The following is a 22,842-nucleotide window of genomic DNA, read 5'->3' on the forward strand; positions in this document are numbered from 1 at the left end:
GCTCCTATATTGAGTGCATATATGTTAACAAATATTATGTCTGCCTCTTGTGTTGATGCTTTTACATGTGTCCTACTTTGTCATTCTTTGTGGTTTTTGTTTTAAAGTATGTTTTGTCTGATATGACTATTGCCAACTCCACTTTCTTGTCATTTCCATCAGCATAAAATATCTTTTTCTGTCTCATTTCCAGTTTGTATGTGTCTTTTGCCCTGAAGTACTCTCCTATAGGTAGCATACTGTAGGTTCTTGTATTATCCAGTCTGACACTGTCTTTTGATTGGAACATTTAATCCATTGACATTTAAAGTAATTATTGATTAGTATGTATTTATTGCCATCTTAAACCTTGTTTTGCAGTTAATTTTGTATTTTTTCTTTGTTTCTTTTTGTTTTTTTTCCTTTTGTGGTTAGTGGTTTTCTTTATTATTCTTGAGTCCTTTTTTTTTTTTTGGTTTTTGTGCATCCATTGTATTTTTTTGATGTGTGGTTACCTTGGTTTTCCAATATTTAACCCATAACTGTATCTACTTGCTTTATACTGATCGTCATGTAAGCTCAAACACATTCTTAAAGATGTACATTTTTTTACTCCCCTTCCCCACATTTTTCATAACCTTTTAAGTGAGAACTTTTTTAAGATTGTCAGTGACTTAAAATTGTCTTTTTAATAACATAGAATTACTGAAAATTTCTTATTGTATGTAATTTTTATAGAAATAAAACTTGATTGCTTAAACCTATATAATGCAAATTGGTGGCATTCATTTTTAGTCTGGCAGGTGGTATTTCATGAAAATGAAAGCTCCTTCACCAAGTGCTCATGGTATGTTACCAAGAATTTCTTTGAGTTTTCTGCAACCTGAACTGCTGAGTGCCAAGAGAACAACTTCCTACTGCTTTTATCGATTTACTTCTGTGTACACCTTGGTGTCACCTAGCCTTCCCTGGGTATGAATGAAATGATGTATTAGATCCAGTTATTTTCTCAGTAAGTTAGGTCTTCCCTGGTAGCTCAGCTGGTAAAGAATCCTCCTGCAGTGTAGGAGACCCCAGTTTGATTCCTGGATTGGGAAGATCCCCTGGAGAAGGGAACAGCCACTGTTCTTGCATGGACAGAGGAGCCTGGCAGGCTACAGTCCATGGAGTTGCAGAGTCGGACACCACTGAGAGACTTTCACTAGGTCAGTTAAGTGGTGTTGCCTAGCAGCAATGCACTCTTAAACCTATGTTTGTGTTTGCATCTTTGAGAGAGCCTGCAGGTCCCCCAATTTGAGAGAGTCAGTGGTGCATTTACTGCTAGGATGGTTTCCCAGACGCTTGAAGAGTGGGCGGCATGTGGGCATAAGAGAGTTGTTTGGCACAGTTGAGAGGGGTGGCCTTACAAAGCATGATGAGATTTGGAAATCGGGGGAGGAGAGTGTAGAACAGTCAGATTGAATTGCTATCATCATGTTTAAGTAGAATTCCTAAACTTTTTTTTTTAATCAAAAACTATCAGTGTTTTATAAAATGTTAGAAGTCCACCAGCCATAACTTGTAGGTTAACGTAGAAAAATCTCTCTCACAAAAGAATTAACAGAATTATTTTGTTTTCAAAATGTCATGTTTGAATCATAGTAAGCAAGAATGCAGAGTTCCAAAGAATAGCAAGGAGAGATAAGAAAGCCTTCCTCAGTGATCAATGCAAAGAAATAGAGGAAAACAACAGAATGGGAAAGACTAGAGATCTCTTCAAGAAAATTAGAGATACTAAGGGAACATTTCATGCAAAGATGGGCTCAATAAAGGGCTTGAAATAGTATGGACCTAAAAAAAGCAGAAGATATTGAGAAGAGGTGGCAAGAATACACAGAAGAACTGTACAAAAAAGATCTTCACGACCCAGATAATCATGATGGTGTGATCACTCACCTAGAGCCAGACATCCTGGAATGCAGAGTCAAGTGGGCCTTAAGAAGCATCACTATAAACAAAGCTAGTGGAGGTGATGGAATTCCATTTGAGCTATTTCAAATCCTGAAAGATGATGCTGTGAAAGTGCTGCACTCAATATCGCAGCAAATTTGGAAAACTCAACAGTGGCCACAGGACTGGAAAAGGTCAGTTTTCATTCCAATGCCAAAGAATGTTCAAACTACTGCACAATTGCACTCATCTCACATGCTAGTAAAGTAATGCTCAAAATTCTCCATGCCAGGCTTCAACAGTACATGAACTGTGAACTTCCACATGTTCAAGCTGGTTTTGGAAAAGGCAGAGGAACCAGAGATCAAATTGCCAACATCCACTGGATCGTTGAAAAAGCAAGAGAGTTCCAGAAAAACATCTAATTCTGCATTATTGACTACGGCAAAGCCTTTGACTGTGTAGATCACAACAAACTGTGGAAAATTCTGAAAGAGATGGGAATACCAGACCACCTGACCTGCCTCTTAAGAAACCTATATGCAGGTCAGGAAGCAACAGTTAGAACTGGACGTGGAACAACAGACTGGTTCCAAATAGGAAAAGGAATACGTCGAGGCTGTATACTGTCACCCTGCTTATTTAACTTCTGTGCAGAGTACATCGTGAGAAACGCTGGGCTGGAAGAAGCACAAGCTGGAATCAAGATTGCCAGGAGAAATATCAATCACCGCAGATATGCAGATGACACCACCCTTACGGCAGAAAGTGAAGAGGAACTAAAAAGCTACTTGATGAAAGTGAAAGAGGAGAGTGAAAATGTTGGCTTAAAGCTCAACTTTCAGAAAACTAAGATCATGCCCCTCTGGTCCCATCACTTCATGGGAAATAGATGGGCAAATAGTGTCAGACTTTATTTTTGGGGGCTCCAGAATCACTGCAGGTGGTGATTGGTGATTGCAGCCATGAAATTAAAAAAGGCTTATTCCTTGGAAGGAAAGTTATGACCAACCTAGATAGCATATTAAAAAGCAGAGACATTACTTTGGGTCCGTCTAATCAAGGGTGTGGGTTTTCCAGTGGTCATGTATGTGAGATGTGATAGTTGGACTGTGAAGAAAGCTGAGCGCCAAAGAATTGATGCTTTTGAACTGTGGTGTTGGAGGAGACTCTTGGGAGTCCCTTGGACTGCAAGGAGATCCAACCAGTCCATTCTAAAAGAGATCAGTCCCGGGTGTTCAGTGGAAGGACTGATGCTGAAGCTGAAACTCCAGTACTTTGGCCACCTCATGTGAAGAGTTGACTTGTTGGAAAAGACCCTGATGCTGGGAGGTATTGGAGGCAGGAAGGGAACGACAGAGGATGAGATGGCTGAATGGCATCACCAACTCGATGGACAGGAGTTTGAGTGAACTCTGGGAGTTGGTGATGGACAGGGTGGCCTGGCGTGCTATGATTCATGGGGTCGCAAAACTGAGCGACTGAACTGAAGAGAAAGAATCTCTTATTCAGAGAACAGAGCTTACAGGTGTTGAAGTAAGTTCAGACCCATTGTGGTGCTGTTGCCCCGGGGCCATGGGATGCAGGATAACTGCATTCCTCATGCTCGAAGAAGGGCTTCATTTGGGAACTTTTGGGGGTCCCTGGACTGGGCTGCAAGTGTTGATTTTCTTTCTTTGTTTCTCTTACTCTTTCTGTTTTTTTTTTTTTTTTTTTTTTACCAAAAGTTTTGAACGTCTGCAGAAATACAGTAATAAAGCAAACCTCAGTGTGCCCATTTTGACTTGAATAGTTCCCACCCTTGTAGTTTGCTTCTTCTTTTTTTTTTTCCTCCCATCTGCACACATGGTTTTTGAAAGTGTTATGTCTGTATGTATTTACTTCTTTATTTTTAGGCCAGGTGTGTTTTAACGCAAACCCCAGACAGCATATGCTGTTCACCAGGAACCCTTCAATATACATCTCTTAATGGACACCATTCCAGTTTTGTGCCTAGCATGATCATTACTGAATACTCACAACTATAAGAACCTAAGAATTTTAAAGAACACATTTTTACTGTTATTTTCCTTTGGGGAGAATATATATGTTAACTCCTTTGGTTGCCGCCATTCCGTGAAATGCAATTCAGAGACTACTGAAACGGTATAAAAAGCCAAAGTTTGTAGTGACTTCTTTTGGCTGGGATAATAATGTTAGTTAGTTTTCTATTGGATTTATGAGAATAAGAAAAATACCAGAAAGATCTCCTGTGTTATGTGTGTGTTTGGACTCTGAGTGCCATTTGGACTGTCGGGCATGAGGAGATGGCCACTGGGCAGGTCTGCCGTGATTCGGATTTGGGACTTGAGTGGCAGGGACATGTGACTGCTGTGCGAGGGTTATTTTTGGGATCTGGGTGTCGGCTTCTCATCAGAAACCATAGAAAGTTAGTGGGAGATGCACTTGTGGAGGCTCAGAAAGCAACAGGCATTGTTATGTGAGTTTTTGAACTTTTGAACATGGGTTGTTGCTTCCGCAAAGAACTAAGTGGTGACAATGACAGTGAAAAAACTGGCCTGTTACAAAAATCAGTGGAGGAGAAGGAACCGGAGAGCAAGATAAGTACAACTTTATCTTCATTATTCAGTGCCTTTGGAGATGAGGAGCTTCCCGGTGGTGGACGCAGGGCCAGCTTGTGGGCTGGGGTTTTGGCAAGGCTGGCACACAGACAGGGCCCAGCGCCTGGGCAGTTGCTGGACTCCTCTCCCGTGTCTGGGCTCTTTACTGGGTCTGGACATGTAGGTGAGGCTGACGGGAACCCTGACGTCACTGCTGTGGGGCATGGTGGTGAAGGTGCCCAGGGCCCTCCGTGTGGGGGCCTTCCTGCTGGTGAGGGGCCCTGCTCTCCAGCCCTGGCGCCCTCTGACCAGGGCCTTGGCCACCACCCTCCCTGCCTCTGCCCAGCCACCTGGGAAAGCTCCGAGGTGGGGAACAAGGTGCTGGTCACTGTTCATATTGGTAGTGCTGCTGACTCCTCAGATCTGAGTGGTGAGGAGAGGGCAGGTGGAGGTCTTGTTTGTGGTGACTGCAAACGGTATAGGAATTCCCGAGAGAGCAGGTTTTACAGTATTTGTGCTGTTGATCCTGACGGCCCAGAAGGTGGAGATGAGCTGTGTGGTCATGTGTGTGAAACAGCTACAGCTCCCCAGAGCTGTCCAGCTGTCACCTCCGAGGGGGCCCACAGAGGGGCCCAGCTGCCAGACAGTGCTAGTCATGGGCCTGGGGGGTCGGAGGCCCCTGGGGCAAAGTTGCCCCTGCAGGGCAGGCCACTCCCAAGGGAGAGAGAGTGGGCTCTCGGTGAGAAAGCTCAACCTACCTCTGCCCTGGTGAGTGACAGTGACCCACCCTGTGCCACAGACGTTGGTGCCTTGCTGGCACAGACCTTCGCCAGCTTCCCTGAAGCTGACACAGAAAGGAGCACATTCCGTAATGTGGGCACACTCCCCACCTTAAACATCCACACAGATGCTGACTACCTAGTGAGTGCATGCACCATCCCTGAAGGGAGATTGCGTGGCAGTTCACAGCCTGGGGGTCTGGTGACTGATTCACAGAGTACTGTAATCAGTGGCGCTTCACATGTTGAGAGAGATGGTGATTGTGGGACCGTAACAGCTCATGCAGATCAGAGTTTAAACTCTGGGAGGGAAGGAGCAAGTAACTCTGCAAAAGCACTGAAAGGCAGCGATTATTCCAGTTTAGATGTTAGTAGATCAAACTGCAGAATCCTTTCCGTAAGTCGAGATAGAATCAGTTTAAGTTCCGGAAGATGTATCCCTTCAGGGACCTTTAGATTTCTTCCCACTCATGCGAATTTCCAAGAGCCAGCCCCTCACAGAGGTGACGGCCCAGGGCCCTTGGTGCTTGAGGAGCAGCGCCCTGGAGACTGCACTATGGAAACTGGACGCGGCCCGGATGCAGACAGGGCCAGCTTGTCTTTGCCATCTCGGAACCATCCATCTTATCAGGATGAGGGTGACAGTAGCGTTTTGAAAGATGATGCTTGTGGGAAGAGGGCTTCTGAGTGGAGAGCTGCCGCCCAGGTGGACCTGAGTGTGAACACCAGGGCCAGCAAGGCCTGGGCCCAGGGCTGCAACATGGTGTGTGCAGTACCGGCAGCAGCCGGGCCAGGGATGTCCCGAAACTCGCAGGGAGCACCTCCACGCAGCAAGTCCCTCCTCGGTTCCAGGTGGCCTGCAAGTGACCTCATTTCCTCTGCAGATGTTTTCACCTGCGCCGAAGAGGAGAGTGAAAGAGAGGGTGAGATGTGTGTGAAGAGCTCAGGGAAGGACCCTCACAGACCAGAGAGTGCTGAGCAGGAACCCCTGAGAGCCAGTCACAGGGACACCGGGACAGCTGCCACAGAGAGGGTCCAGGGAGACCCCCGAACAGCCTTTGACTGGGAAGCAAATGCACAGAAATGCACGGCAGTGCCCAGTCAGGGTGTGCTTGCTTGTGTCAGTTCTTGTGAAGCAAAGAATTCTGACTTTGAGACAGCTCACACAGGAAGGAACGATACCTACCGAGTGAATGACGGCAGCCGTGAGGATCTCAGCCTTGCACCACCTGTAAGCCAGAGTTCGGCCCCAGGCGCGCAGGACTCGGAAGGCCTGCGGGTGAGCCCTGTGCACAGTGGTGGCAGCCTTCTGCTGAAGCAGGTTCTCTCCCAGTCAACCGGAGACGCTCCTGAGGCCTCTGGTGGGCGCGCATCAGGGCTGAGAGAACCAGAGCTGACGGGTGGAGAGGAGGAGGAGGCGCTCCGTCTGCAGGAAGGCGGTGGCGGCCCCGGCACTGCCAGCCACGCAGGCCTGTGTGGGACAAGTGCACACGCATGCCCTTTCAGCCAGAGGAGCGCCAGGTCCACGGCACAGGGACCTGCCTTACAAGGGGACAAGGGCTTGGTGGTCTCTGAAAGAGTGGAATTAGGGAGTTTTCGTGCAGGGTGCTCCTGCATGACTGGTGTTTACCCTGCCCAAGTGGACGGGCCGCAGGGGATTCCTGTCGTCCCATATGACAGCAGGGAGGTGGCTGTCCCAGATTGTGAGTACCCTGCCCTGTCGCTTGTGTCTGAAGAGCTGTCTGAGGGGGATTTGCGGAGCCCCCCAGGGCATCAGCACCTCCAGTTTCTGAGTGCACTTTCTTGCTACCCGATGGCGGAGCTGGCAAGTCAGGTGTTTTCTGAGGGTCCAGCAGATGGTTGCAGATATCAAGTGGGCTGTCCATGGACTGATACAGTCATGAAAGATACCTTAGAAGATGAGCAGATCTTTAGTGAGGACCTGCACTGTAAGCCCCAGGACCTGGAGATGTCTTTGTTTTGGATGGAAAAGCCTCCTTTTCAGCTACCAGTGGCAGAAGATACTGTCATTTGGGGATGGCGAGAGACAGGTGCACACTTAGTAAGTATGCTGTATCAGTTTTTATTGTTGTGATGTGCTAATGTTTCATTTTGCTTTTTAACTTGGAATTAACAAAGATTTATTCTAAACATTTGTTAGTTGTTTCAGTGTTGTTATAAAACAAAGTTAGTACATTTGTTAGTTGTTTCAGTGTTGTTATAAAACAAAGTTAGTATAGTATCAGTTTAATCATTTCCAAACTGCAGAGTATGGATTCGATTCCCTCTTAGTGTATTGAAGCTAGGATCTACATGTGGACTTGGAGCACTAGTGCCTGTGGTACAGGTCATCAGGCGTGACTGTCTGTGGAGCCTACCCTGCCCTGCCTTCATCCATCCTGTCCTCGCCACTGGCTCCTTATGGAGTGGAACAAACATTTGGCCCATTGGATGTTTAAAATCACTGCAGATTGGGGGTCAGGGTAAAAAAAAAAAAAAAAATAAAAAAAAAAAAAAATAAAATCACTGCAGATGTAGGATACAGCATGCTTGGGGCTGGTGCACGGGGATGACCCAGAGGGATGTTGTGGGGAGGGAGGTGGGAGGGGGGTTCATGTTTGGGATCGCATGTACACCCGTGGTGGATTCATGTCAATGTATGGCAAAACCAATACAGTATTGTAAAGTAAAATAAAGTAAAAATTAAAAGTTAAAAAAAAAAGTTAAATAAGCAGGGTGACAATAAAAAAAAATAAAATAAAATAAAAATAAAATCACTGCAGAGGGTTACACTTGGAGAACACAGAGGAGTTGAAATCTCTGCTTTCTACTGCTTTTGCATAGCAGCCGTCCAGGTAGGTACTCTTGGTGCTTTTAACTGGCTCCAGGATGTCGGTTCCCTCTTCTCATCAGAAGCACCTGCAGGGCTCTGGGAACCTCACCACTCAGGCCCCACTGGTTTGGGAGAACCAAACCAGCACGTGATCCTGCACCGAGCAGGTCGTTTGAGCATCTTCCTAGAATTTCTGTAATAAATGCAAACTTTCAAGAAACAGGAAATTAGTCTTGTTCTTGATGCAGCCCTTTGGGCATGTATGCTTATAGTAGCAAAATTGCATTCATTCAGTCTGTTTATTTTTAGTGGCTTTTGTTGTATTAGGCTAGAGAAATAGTAATAGTGAACAGATAGATGTGGCCCAAATATTATGCCTATTATATAGAAACAAGCAAGTAGAAATTAAATTCTGTAATTTATCTACTAACCTCCTTTCTTTCCATTCTATGCTCAGATTTGGGAGTTTTTCCCAAAACAGTTATGTTCAGGTTAATCAGTTTTATTCCTATAGTAGTTCTGGAGGCGAGCACCACTTAACCGCTTCCCTCAGTGGACATGGCCAACAGCTGGCCCCAGCTGTCCACACCTGTCCCTCAGGTGGAGCACACATGGCTCCTGCTCTTGTACGGGAGAGTGAGGTGCGTGTGCGCTGCTCTGAGTTAGCTGTCAGCTGTGCCATGTGCCTGGCAGTGTGCTCACTTGCCACACTACACTTACTGGTACTGCTTTTTGTTCAAAACTCCAGTCCTCAAAGTGCCTGTGCAGACATCTCATTAAGCTATAAGTAGCTGTTATTACGTTGTTTTGCAGGTAACAAGCCAGAGTTATAGATGTCATGATTGTGGAGTCTTTGAATTGCTCTGAGTTGCTAAACTTAGTGCCAATCCAGGACTCGTCCAGGCTCACTTAAACTTTAGAAAATGGGCACTTCTTTCCCTTCCATATCTCACCTGACTTATATTCTCCATCTGCCTCCCCCTCCTTTGATACTTGGTGTTCTGGTTCCTACTCACTAACTTGTCAGTGGGATGATTTTATTTCCTGGCCAAAAGATGTAAGTTTGTGAGTTGGTAGTTAGTTATTTTTGTTAATGGAGCACAGCACTGAGGGGTAGTTTCTTTGAGTGTCAAAATTTGGGGATACTGCACTCTTGAAAGAGTAACACGGGTCATTTGTGTAGAATGGCTTTAGAATGTGGCCATTAAGGTCAGCTTACTGCTAGTTCTGCCAACTATTGCTTGGCCATGACTTTTCAGGGAAAAAATAAGACTTAGGAAGCCACACAGATGAAACTGGAGTTGTTGATAATCAGTTGGAAGTCCCTGTGACTGCAGAAAAATAGCTGCATTTTGAAGAAATGTGTTTAGTACAAGTTGTTTCTCATGTGAGTTACAAGAAGCTAATGAGCTCTTGATAAATGTTTTGTTTTCTTGATATTAGAACAGAGTTTTCTAATTAGGATCATTTTTGTGGGCGAGTTACTTAACCTTCCTCTGCCGTGGTTTCCTTACTTGTGTCATGAGGCTGTCATGACTCAACTCAGGTGCGGGCGTGGAGTGTGCCTGGCACCCAGCTGGCTGTCACATCTCCGTTCTTGCATCCCCGTCATACCTCAGAATATCCCTCGAATCCTGACTCACTGCTGGAGATTGTGTGAAGCCCCTGATGGCTGATTTGGATTTGAGTGTTTCCTACTGTAGAAGTAGTCAGTTGTGCACAGGTAGTGTTCCAGTCAGCTGTGGCATAAAACCTTGCACAAGTTGTCAAATAGTAGAAAGTAGAATTTTATGTTATTACATCATGAAACGTTGGTTCCTCCCACATGTTTCTCAGGCAGCTCCCTGCTGGGCTCAGGACTCCAGGTGTCAGTGTGCCCAGAGTGGACGCCTGGGAGCCTATGGGGAGGACAGGACATGCCTTGTGGGTGAACAGAGTGGGAGGAGCCTGAGGCCTGCGTGGCTCTCAGGATCCTGTTTGTGGGCAGTGTGCTTCCAGGAGAGAGAGAGAGTGAGAGTGTGTGTGTGTTAGTGAGCTGTAAAATGTGTGTTGGTCATGCAGTATAGCCAACTGCAGGTGGTGCTAAAAACGAGGAAGACCTCATGCAAAGTGCAGGTTGGAGTTAGGAATTTAGAGAATGTATAGTGTGTCCATGAGGTCCAGGGTCTGTTCCGTGAGTGGAAAGCTTGATGCGAGTCACGTGGGAGAACAAGACTGGGTGTAACCAGAAGAGGTGAGTTATGAGAGTATTAGTATAGGAAAGAATAAAGGCATGAATTTGAGGAAAAAGAGAGCAGAGAGAAAAGGTATACCTGCTGAGGGCAGTGGTGCCCATGAGGTGTGGAGGTTGTCTGTTACTGTGCTTGGTGCAATCCTGTCGGCCTTGTTCGTGGACCACCTTGTGCTGTGCCCGGCACTCCCTGAGGATGTCAGAAGTGTGTGTTGAAGACACGGGGACGTGCAGGAGCAGAGTCCAGCAATGAGCTGGAAGTTTAGATGTCACATAAGAAGGGAGCTTGAAGACTCAGTGCTTCTTGAGGGAAACATTCTTGAAGGAGAAGGGGTACCCTGTTCTTTGCCCTGTCTGGTACTTAAAATTTAGAAGGGCTCCAGATCAGCCCTCATGTACGTGCCTGGTTCTAGGCATGTTTATTGTCCATGCCTTGAGGTATGGGCAGAGGATACTCTGTAACTTTATCCACATCAGCCTCTACCTCGGTTTCACAGTCTTCTCCCTGCAGGTGTCGATCATCTGGCCAGAGTGAATTTATTATGGTGTTTTTTAAGGTTGTTGACCCACACGTTGTTCCCTACTCGGCTTATCACAGTGCACTGGCCTTAGAGACGGACTTTCTGGGTGGCGCCAGGAGGCTGCTCCCAGTGTGGAGCTGCTGCGTGGGCTCTGGGACCCGGCCTGTCCCCCTTTTGCAGCCCTGGCCCTGCTTGGTGGGATTGTGACGTGCAGTGCCTGGAGAATGCAGGTCGTGGCCAGGCTTGCTTAGGAATTGGGGTGGCTGCCCCAGGACATCAGCTTCTTTTAGATTTGCGGGACTCTTCAGGATTTGTAAGCAGGAGAGAGAAAATTCAAGGGTGGTGGTGGGTTTAGTGAGGTGTGCCAGGAAATACCCCAGCAGTCCCCAAGGAACTCAGAGGCGTGAGCCAGCCAATCAGACACCTGGGAGTGTTCTGACGTCTGACAAGCCCAGGGAGTCAAGGGCCAGTGTGCTTGGAACAGCCTGGGGGCCACGTGACTGGAAATGGGCACAGTCACAGGGTGTCCGCGTCTGGCTCCTCTCCACCATGACTCTTTCATTTTCTATGGCCTTTAACCTTTGGCAGTGTTCAAGCTTTATTTTAGAGTTTTATCCATTGGTTCTCAGATTTGCAAATCTTTGAATTGTGTTGGGTAGTCTGGACCAGAGAAATAACTGAGTCACCAGTTTAAAAAGTTGATTTAAGTACCCCATGAAGGCAGAACTTTCATTCCCATTTCTTGAGAGCCTTTCACTTGGTAAGAAATTTAACATCTGCTGGTGAGTGGAGTTCTGAATGCATCAACTTCGATCACTTTTGCATCTGTTGCTGCTAAGTCGCTTCAGTCATGTCCGACTGTGTGCGACTCCATAGACGGCAGCCTACCAGGCTGCCCCGTCCCTGGGATTCTCCAGGCAAGAACACTGGAGTGGGTTGCCATTTCCTTCTCCAGTGCATGAAAGTGAAAAGTGAAAGAGAAGTCGCTCAGTCATGTTTGACTCTTAGCGACCCCATGGACTGCAGCCCACCAGGCTCCTCCATCCGTGGGATTTGCATCTGATCTCTCCCTAAAAGTATGTGTAAATAGGTTCCGCCTTTTTCACATAAATTCTCTAGCATGGATGTGTTTTAACTCTGAATTAGTAAGTAAAATTGTAGTGATTGGAATTTGGATACAAATAAACACATCGTATTTTTTCTTAGGTACCAACAGCCAAGGTTTCGGAGCTAAACCCTAATGCAAAAGTATGGGGCACTCCACTGTTACAGCTGGAACCGCGTGGAGCTGCAGACGGCGGTGTGAGCACAGTCTGGGAGGCGTCCCCTGGCCGCGGCCACCTCGGTAAGTGGGCAGGGCTGGGCCTCTGCTCTGAGCTGTAGCCTTGTTTCCTTTGAGTTCACCTTTGGGAAAGTGTTTAAGATCTGTGTCATGGGTGGTGACAGTATTTATGAACCCTGAGGTCTCCCACAGTCAAGTTGAAAAGGTCCGTAACTGCAGATGTAAGTCTTTGTTTTAAGAAAACTCTTCTCCTAACGCTTCCTCTTGGGTTGAAATTCTTAATTACAGGATTGGACACCAACGGTGACGGTGACAAAAGTCATGACAGTGTTGGGCTGTCAGATCCGCAGGAGTCAGACCAGACAGCCATGAGCACGCTGGGTCCGGACCACTCAGAGTATGAATCACTGCCTGAAAGCAGTGAGACAGGTAAAGCTGTTTTATGATTTCATTTTCATATAGAGTATGGGCTGCTTTATGTTGTGCTTTTAGTTCTTTGTTCATTTCTTCCTCTTTTTTGTGTCTTCCTTTGTGGTTTAATGATTGCTTTGGTGGCATGCTTGTGTTCTTTTCTCTCTAGCTTCTGTGTAGCTATTGTAGGTTTTTAGATTTGTGGTTACAGTGTTCCTCATATATGTTGACCTGTAACTTTATCTACTTGTTAATAGAAATGACTGATAGTCATTTAAGTTCAGACACATTCTAAAAGATCTACATTTTTACTCCCTTCCCCCACATTTTGTTTTTTTATGTCATTTCGCATATTCTTATCTCTTCCTTAATTGTATATAGTTGTAGTTGCTTGTACAGTTTGTATTTTAATCTGTATTCGACTTGTAGTTATAGTTGCTTCTACAGTTTGTATTGTAATCTGTATATGACTTGTAGTTATAGTTGCTTCTACAATTTGTATTTTAATCTGTATACTGACTTACATAAATAATCTTTAGTCCTTGTTATGTGTCTGCCTTTCCTAGTGGGGTTTCCCTTTCCTATAGGTTCTTCTTTTCCACTTCGAGAAGACCCTTCAACATTTCTTCAGTGCAGGTTTAGTACTGATGAATTCTTTCAGTTTCTTCATGTCTGAGAAGCTTTTAATCTTTTCTTCAATTCCAAATGATTATCTTGCTGGGTCGAGTAATGGAGGTTACAGGTCTTACCTTTCAGCCATTGATATGTATCCTGCCACTCCCTTCTGGCCTGCAGAGCTTCTGCTAAAAAGTCAGTTGATAGCCTTATGGAGGTTCCCTTGATTGTAACTCCTCTTTTCTCTTGCTTCCTTTAGAATCCTCTTTAGCTGTAACTTTGCCATTTTAATTATGACATGTCTTGGTGTGGGTCTCTGAGTTCCATCTCATTTGAAATAGGACCCTCCATGCTTCCTGTTCCTGGATATCTGTTTCCTTCTTCAGCTTTGGGAAGTTTCCAGCTGTAATTTCATCAGATGCATATTTTACCTTCTCTGTCTCTCCTTTTTCTGGGACCTCTGTAATGTGATTTTAGTATACTTGATGTTGTCCCAGAGGCCCCTTAAATTATCCTTATTTTTAAAAGTAGCTGAAGTAGTCCTTTGCTATTCTTATTGAGTGGTTTCCGTTATTCTGTCTTCCCGATCACTTGTGAGTTCTTTCGTGCTACTTGATCTGCTTTCAGTCCTTACACTGTTTTTCATTTCCGTTATTGTATTCTTCAGCTCTGACTGCTGCTTTTTTAAAAAATTTTTCCTAGTTTCTTGTTAAAATTCTCACTGTGTTCATGTATTCCTTTCCCAGCTTCAGTTAGCATTCTTATTACTAATACTTCGATTTTTTTATCTGCTATTTATCTCTATTCATTAGTTTTTTTCCCCTTTCATTTGAAACATACTCCTCTGTCATTGGTGCTGAAGCAGAAGCCTTGAGGGTGGGGTTAGAGCTGGTTCCATTCCCTCTAAATGTGTGCACCCCACCCCCTTCCTGCAGTGGCTTCTCCACACTAGTGGCAAGTAGGCCAGAGCATGAAGGGCTAGAGTGAGCTGGGGTGCATGCTTGGTGGCCCCAGCTCACCATCAGAGCCCTAGACAATATCCTGTCCACTCCTCTGTGTGCAAAGGTACTATCAGTGGCTACCGTCACCCTGTTCAGACATTGATGTGCTTTAAAAGTTCTGCCTGTTAAACCTGTCCCTAAACAATGTACCTTTCACTGGTTCCTTTGATTCTTCTGTACACTGACTCTCCTGCTGATGCTGAAGTGAGGGGTGCCGGTCCAGATCCCTCAGGGTAATGTAAGACCCGAACAGTTCCCGAAAGGCAGGTCAGATTTGAGTAGGAGAAGACGAGACTGACGAGAAGGCCAAGCGCCAGGAGAAGTACAGACAGGAAACGTTCATGTTGAAATTGAGTCAAACCCAGGAGGAGGTGGTTCTTTGTGAAAGGAGTATTTAAAGCGTTTCAGAAGAAAAAGAAGGGAGTTCTCTTTTGGGGTGCAGGGTGTGGGCCAGCATAGAAATCCCCGTGGGTAATGGAACAGCAGTTGTTCATCTCCGATTTTGTTTATGCCTTAATCTAAAAGACCAGTTTTAAGACCCCAGCAGACCTGAGGAATAGGCTGCACGCTTGTTATTGATGGTCAGGTGGGCAAGGGTGAGTGCAAAGAATCGGCTCCCCCAGATTGGCTGCCAACACTTAGCAGAGCGGCTGCACAAGGACTGTGTTCAGGCCCCCATGTCACTGTCTAGAGAAGGTTGCGTGACTGAGAAAGCCTGCCTTCCCTTTCTTACCACCAGCTGTAGGGTTACGTATGAAAGATTCTTAATTAAGTACTGTGTAAGTGTTTGATGTTAAATATTTTGCCCTAGAAGAGGACCCAGAAAGACCTGGTCTGCACAGTTGCTGCTGACCTTTGTGACCATGTGCCCGTCTCCCCCTGCCCCCTCACTTCCCTCCTCACTCTGCCTGGATTACATAGACCATCATTTCAGCTACTTCCTTGCATCTAACTTCCTTCGTAGTTGCTTAGCAGATGCCTCTGACTTGTTTAAATGTAATTATCTACCTACTCTGTCTGTTCCTGAGCAGATAGGCAGATGTGGCTGAAGAAGACAAGTGTTGCAATGTAGAGGGGTCTCATTTTCCATTCACGGTTTCAGACTTGCAGGGGCCTCTGGCCCCACAGCGCAGCAATCAAGCTCCTGCATGGCCATTTCACACCTGCCAACCTTGGGGGGGTGTAGAGCACTAATGAGGCACCACTAGTGTACTGTAAACATCACGTTTGGAATATCCTTGCTTTCTCTGTAAGCTTTATTTTCCTTAGCTTGAAGCAGTATTCAGATCATTCTAGAACTGACTCGCTGATTCTTCCAGTTGGACTTGCTGGGTAGAAACCATCTCCAGTCATGGCAGAGTCGTGCCGGCTGCCACGGAGACTGCCTGTGCCCTTCCTCCTGCCCTGCCTCAGCCAGCCACTCATCTGCTTTCTGTCACTGCACTTTAGTCTGGAATTGTATGTAAAGAGAGTTTTACAGTATGTGCTCTTTTTGTGAGGCTTTTTTACTTACTCGTTTTGAGAGTCATTCAAGTGGTAACATTTTGGGGCCTTTACTTTTTGGACCTGGTAGTGTTCCATTCCATTACCTATCATAGTTTGTTTTTTTATTCACCTGTTGATGAATATTTGGATTGTTTTCAGTTGGGGCTCTTACAAATAAGGCTACAATGTACATTTATAAACAAGGCTTTGTGTGTACATCTGTTTTCATTCCTTTTGGGTAAATACCCAGGAATGGAGTAGATGGGTCATCCGCTAGGCATTGGCTTATCTTTTTAAGAAATGGTAGAGCCGTGTTCCATAGCTGTCCCCTTGCACCCCCACTTGCAGTGGTCACAGCTTCTGCTGCTCCACACATTGCTGGCACTTGATACCATCAGTCTTTTTAATGTTAACCATTCCAGAAGTTTGGTAGTAGAATCTTCCTGTGGATTTACTTCACTTTTCCCTAGTGACTAATGGTGTCAAACATCTTTTCAAGTGTGTATGTTTCTTCAGTGAAGGGTCTGTTCAAGTCTTTTGCCTATTTTCTTAATTGGATTGATTTATTATTGAGTTGAGAGTTCCTTGGACAGAAGTCTTTATCAATATGTAACTTGAAATACATCTTTCCAGTCTGTGTGTGGCTTGTCTTTTTGTTCTCCTAATAGTATCTTTTGAAAAGTAAAAGTTTAAAACCTTTTATATTGTCGAGTTATGGATCTTGCTTTTCGTGTTATTCCTACAAAATTTTAATCCAGGGTCACAAATGTTTTCTGTTGTTTAAGTTGTATTTTTTTTTTTTTTAATTTAAAATTTATTTTTGGCTGCACCAGCTGTTCATCGCTGTGCACAGGCTTTCTCTAGTTGGGGCGAGTGGGAGCTGCACTTGGTTGTGGCATGGACTTTTCCCTGGTGGGGTGGACCTCAGTAGTTGCAGCACTCAGGCTCAGTCAGAGCTGCTCTTGGTTGCTGTACGTGGACTTTTCTCTAGGGGCGTGGACTTCAGTAGCTGCAGCATTTCAGGCTCAGTAGTTACCGCCTGAGGGCTTAGTTGCTGTGCAGCGTGTGGGATCTTGCCAGACCTAGATCAAACCCATGTCCCTTGCATTGGCAGGCAGATTCTTAACCACTGTACCACCGGGAAAGTAACAGTTACGTGGTTTTACATTTTTTAGGTCTGTGGTCCATTTTTAATTAATTTTTGTATGTGGTGTGAGGTGTGAAGCAGAGTTCTTCCCCTCCCCCCAGCACATGTATTAATAGATACACAGTTGTTCCAGTAACATTTGTCAGACAGACTCTCCTGCCCTTCCCCACTGCACTGCCTTTGTCAGAATCATTTGTCCCTGAGTATGTGGGTTTGTCCCTGGACTGTCTCTTCTTCATCAGTCTGTTTGGACAACAAAACCACACTGTTTTAATCACTGTAAATAATTCTTTTAAAAGCAGGTAGTATTGTTTAGCCTTCCAATTTTGTTCTTTTTCAGACTTATTTTGGCTGATCTAGGTCCTTTCCATTTCCATGCACATTCAGCTAACCTGATCAATTTCCGTAGCGTGCTGAGATTTTTATTGGAATTTCATTGACTCTGTAGATGAGTTGGAGAAGATTGACATCTTGGCTTGCTGTCCATGATGTGGTATATGTCTGCTTGTTCAGATCTTTAGTCTCTCTTGACTGTATTTTTCCCTGTATGTTTCAGTTTTCAGTCCTCTGGCTTTTCGCATCTTCCGTTCAGTTTATCATTAAGTATTTCATATTTTTTGGTGCTATTGTAAAAGTGTGTGTTAGTCACTTAGTTGTGTCTGATTCTTTGTGACCCCATGGACTATAACCTACCAGGCTCCTTGGTCCATGGGAGTCTCCAGGCAAGAATACTATTATAAGTGGTTCTTAAAAATTCAATCTGCAACTATTTGTTACTAATAGATAGAAATATATTAACTTTTATAAATTGATATCATACCCTGAACACTTATTAAGCTCACATATTAGTTTTAGAAACTTACTTTGTAGAATTCATTGGATGTTCTACATGGACTGGTGTTATCTGTGAATAAATCCAGTTTTATTTCCTATCCAGTCTAGTTCCTTTTATTCCTTTATCTTGCCTCATTGCACTGAAAGAATTTTCATTACAGAGGTGAACAGATGTGGTAAGAGCAAATGTCTGACTGATGGGGGGCGGGGGTGGGCATTGTCTTTTGCCATTAAGTACAGTGGTGCTCTTGGTTTTGTGTTTGTGGCCTTTGCTGGGCGGACCAGATCCCCTTCTGTTATACGGTCTGCTGAGAGTTTTAAGGAGGAACAGTTAAAGAGGAATTTGTCATGCTTTTTCTTCATCTGTGGCAATGATTGTATTATTTTTTTTTTGTATTGATTGTATTTTGTGTGTGTGTGTTAAGATTAATTACATTGATTTTTTAAAAATGTTTAACCAACCTTAAATTCCTGGGGTATGCCTTACTGCGTCAGGATGTAATACATTTCTCATATATTATTGGATTGGATTGGCCATAATTCTGCTTAGAATTTGTATGCCTGCGTTCATGAGGGATGTTGGTCTGTAGTTTTATTTTGATGTTTTCCCTCCTACTGAATTTTTGGGAAGAGTTTATTTCTTCCTTAAGTGAAAAATGAAGCCATCCGAATGTAGAATATTGATTGTGGGAAAATTGTCAGCTACAGTTTGTTTGGTTTTTTATATAGGGCTACCCAGGTTTATTTCTTCTTGAGAGAGCTTTGGTTTCTTCTGTCTTTACTTACATATTTTGTCCATTTCATCTAAATTGTCCAAGTTATTGCATAGAATTGCTCACAGTACTCTTATTTATCCTTTTAGTATCTACAAAACTTGTTGTCATGTCATAGCAGTCATTCCTGTTGTTGGTAATTCCTGTCTTCTCTCCCCCTCTCCCCGTAGTCAGTCTGGGTAGACGTTTGTCAATTTTATTCATCTTAAAGAACCAGTATTTGGATAATAAGTCAGATCCTGTAGTCTCTGCCTTTAATTTAGGCATTTAGAATGTTAACCTTTACTATGATAATTAATATGGTTAGATTTGAGTCTCTCACCTTGCTATTTGTTTGAGAATAGCTTTCGACTTACAGGAAAATAGAGCAGATAGAGTACAGAGAGTTCCCATAGACCCAGCATTCGTTTTCTCCTGTTAACATCTTATATTCATATGATGCATTTGCCGCAGTTCCTGAACCAGGATTGGTACGTTTCACCTATTGACATTTTTCTGTCCCAGGACATCATGTTACATGTAGTGAGTGACTTGTGTTCTTAGGCTCTCTTGCCTGTAACAGCTTCTCAGACGTTACTTGTATTTGATGACCTTGATAATTTTGAGGAGTACTGCTCAGTTATTTTGCATGATACTGGAAAATATGTGTGATGTTTTTCTCATCATGGTGGGTTTGAGGGAAGGAATACCACAGAAGTCAAGAGCCGTTTTCATCCCATCACATTAAGAGTACATACTGCCAGCATGATTTATTGCTGCTGTTGTTGACCGTGACCAGCTGGCTGAAGTAGGTTTATTATTAGCTTTCTCAACTATGAAGTTACTCTTTTTTTTCCCTCTACATGTGGTCCTGTCACTGTGCCAGCCTACACTTCAGGAGTGTCCATGAGGTGTTCATGAGGGCAGAGCAGGAGGCATGAGCTCCTTCCTTCCTTTTACGTGATCCTTCCCCGGCCTCAGGGAGTCCTTGTGCCTGTGCTATGCAGGGAACATGCGCCTGCCTCCAGGGGTCCCTTGCACCTCTGGGTGCCCTCCTGGTGTGCTCTGTCCCTGCATTGTCCCACACCCTGGACTCAGGGACCCTCGGGCTTCTGTCTGCTCCCTGAGCCCAGGCCATCCTTGTGTCTCTTTCAGGAGTTAATGCTCTACATCTAGAAAACTGGTTTGTTTGTTTGTTTAATAAAAAAGATATTTAAAACCCACCACGTGCCAGATGTACTTGGGACTCATTTCATACGATTGGTGAAAGCTCCTGCTCTCTGGGTGCTTACATCCATTCAGGCAGAGACAGACTGTCGTCATACACAGAATATACTTATGTTCACATTATATAAAGTGAGAGGGTGATGCACACCATAGAGAAGACAGGTCATGATAAGTAGAGTGGTGGGAGGTTACAGGTTTTTTTCCTTTTTATTTAGGTGTAATTGACAAGTAAATGTTAATTATACTTACGGTGTAGAGCAACATGATGGTTTAATAGCTATCACCTCACATACTTTTTTTTCCCATTGGAATGCTGAGAACACTTAAGATCTACTGTCTTAGCAAAGTTCAAGTATAGAGTACAGCATTATTAACTGTAGTCACCATGCTGTACAGTAGATCCCAGAGCTGATACCTTAGAACTGAACGTTTGTATTCTTAAACCAGCATCTTTCCGTTTCCTGCCTCCAACCCCTGGCAGCCGTGGCTCTATGCTCTGGTACTCTGTGTTCACAGCTTTTTTAGATTCCTCATGTAAGTGGCATCGTGTAGTTTTGGGGGGTTCTTTCTGACTTACTTCACTTAGCACGGTAGTCTCTAGATTCATCCATGTTGTTGTATATGGCAGGGTTTCTTGTGGAATCATATTACACTGTGTATATATTGTGTGTGTATACTTGTTCAGTCACTAAATAGTGTCTGACTCTTTTGTGATCCCATAGGCGCCTGCCTCTAGGGGTTTCCCACGCCTCTGGGCACCCTCCTGGTATGCTTTGTCCCTGCATTGTTCCACACCCTGGGCTATATATAGATACACACACACAGAGACACATTTTTAATCCATTCATCCATTGATAGACATGTGGGAGGTTTCCATGTCTTGGGTGTTATAAATAAACCTTGCGAACATGGAGGTGCAGGCAGATCTTTGAGACTTTGAGTTCCTTTCTTTTATGTGTATGCCCAGTAATGGATCATGCGGTTGTGCTATTTTAATTTTATGAAGAACCTCCACACTTTTCCATGGTGGCTGTGCCAGTTTACGTCCCCACCAGTAATACACGGGCCGGGGGATGGGGTGGTGCTCCCTTTTCTTGACATCCTTCCCACACCTGTTATTTGTTACCTTTTTTTTGGATAACAACAGTTACGACAGGTGAGCAGTGATCCTCATTTTGGTTTTTGACTTGTGGTCCCCTAATGATGAGATATGTTGAACATCTTTTCATGTGCTGCTTGGCTCTCTGTATGTCTTCTTTGAAAAACTCTGGTTAAGTCCTTTACCCATTTTTTCTTTTAATCATAGGTGTTTTTTTGTGTTTTTTTTTTGCTACTGAGTTATATGAGTTCCTTATGTATTTTGAATATTAGCCCCTCATCAGGTACATGATTTGTCAATATTTTCTCCTGTTCAGTAGGTTGTTTTTTTCATTTTGTTGATTGTATCCTTTACTGTACAAAAACTTTTTTTTTTGAAATTTTTTTATTGAAGGATAATTGCTTTACAGGATTTTGTTGTTTTCTGTCAAAGCTCAACATGAATCAGCCATCAGTCAGTTCAGTTCAGTCACTTAGTCACGTCTGACTCTTTGCGACCCCATGAATCGTAGCACGCCAGGCCTCCCTGTCCATCACCAACTCCCAGAGTTTACCCAAACTCATGTTCATCGAGTTGGTTATGCCATCCAGCCATCTCATCCTCTGTCGTCCCCTTCTCCTCCTGCCCCCAATCCCTCCCAGCTCAGGGTCTTTTCCAATGAGTCAACTCTTCGCATCAGGTGGCCAGAGTATTGGAGTTTCAGCTTCAGTGTCAGTCCTTCCAATGAACACCCAGGACTGATCTCCTTCAGAATGGACTGGTTGGATCTCCTTGCAGTCCAAGGGACTCTCAAGAGTCTTCTCCAACACCACAGTTCAGAAGCATAGGTATACATATATATCCCCTCCTTTTTGAACCTCCCTCCCATCTACTCATCCTACCCCTCTAGATTGATACAGGACCCCTGTTTGAGTTTCCTGAGCCATACAGCAAATTCCCAATTGGCTATTTGTTTTACATATGGTAATGTAAGTTTCCATGTTACTCATTCCATCCATCTCACCCTCTCTTCCCCTCTCCTCATGTCCATAAGTCTATTCTCTATGTCTGTTTCTCCATTGCTGCCCAATAAATAAATTCTTCAGTACCATTTTTCTAGATTCCGTGTATATGCATTAGAATACAATATTTATCTTTCTCTTTCTGACTCACTTCACTCTCTATAATAGGTTCTAGGTTCATCCACCTCATCAGAACTGACTCAAATGCAATCCTTTTTATGGCTGAGTAATATTCCATTGTGTATATGTACCCCAACTTCTTTATCCATTCATCTGTCGATGGACATCTAGGTTGCTTCCATGTTCTAGCTATTGTAAATAGTGCTGCAGTGAACAATGGTATGCATGTGTCTTTTTCAATTTTGGTTTCCTCAGGTGTATGCCTAGGAGTGGGATTGCTGGATCATACGATGGTTTTATTCCTAGTTTTTTCAGGAATCTCCATACCGTCTTCCATAGTGGGTATATCAGTTTACATTCCCACCAACAGTGCAACAGCGTTCCCTTTTCTCCATACCCTCTCCAGTATTTATTGTGTGTAGACTTTTTGATGATGGCCATTCTGACCGGTGTGAGGTGGTATCTCATTGTGGTTTTGTTTTGCAGTTCTCCAGTAATGAGTGATGTTGAGCATCTTTTCATGTGTTTGTTAGCCATCTGTTTGTCTTCTTTGGAGAAATGCCTGTTTAAGTCTTTTCCCACTTTATGATTGAGTTGTTTGTTTTTTTGGCATTGAGTTGTTTGTGCTGCTTTTATATTTTGGAAATTAATCTTTTGTCAGTTGTTTCATTTGTTATTATTTTCTCCCATTCTGAGGGTTGTCTTTTTGCCTTGCTTATAGTTTCCTTTGCCGTGCAAAAGCTATTAAATTTAATCAGGTCCCACTTGTTTACTTGTTTGTTTTTTTTTTTTTCATGTTACTCTAGGACATAGGTTATAGAGGATCTTGCTTTGATTTATGTCATTGAGTGTTCTGCCTGTGTTTTCCTCTGAGTTTTATATTTCTGGTCTTACATTTAGGTCTTTAATCCATTTTGAGTTTATCTTTGTATGGTGTTATGAAGTGTTGTAATTTCATTCTTTTACATGTAGCTGTCCAGTTTTCCCAGCACCATTT

General features: G+C 44.0%; 1 protein-coding gene across 9 annotated transcripts in view; it reads left to right on the plus strand.

Annotated features, from left to right (window-relative positions):
- The window catches only part of LARP4B (La ribonucleoprotein 4B), an 85,323-nt gene that overhangs the window by 34,932 nt on the left and 27,549 nt on the right, over nucleotides 1-22,842 (plus strand). For 5 of the 9 annotated variants that reach the window (XM_069547937.1, XM_069547936.1, XM_069547934.1 and 2 more), the window contains exons 4-5: nucleotides 12,078-12,216; nucleotides 12,442-12,582. In XM_069547937.1, the coding sequence (XP_069404038.1) occupies nucleotides 12,078-12,216; nucleotides 12,442-12,582 (280 nt within the window). Of the gene's footprint in view, nucleotides 1-4,319; nucleotides 7,350-12,077; nucleotides 12,217-12,441; nucleotides 12,583-22,842 lie in introns of those variants that run through there. The other 4 variants (XM_069547930.1, XM_069547931.1, XM_069547932.1 and 1 more) reach the window with 2 other exon arrangements.

This window comes from Ovis canadensis, chromosome 13 (assembly GCF_042477335.2).
Source record: "Ovis canadensis isolate MfBH-ARS-UI-01 breed Bighorn chromosome 13, ARS-UI_OviCan_v2, whole genome shotgun sequence".
In the NCBI taxonomy this organism is placed as follows: Eukaryota; Metazoa; Chordata; class Mammalia; order Artiodactyla; family Bovidae; genus Ovis; species Ovis canadensis.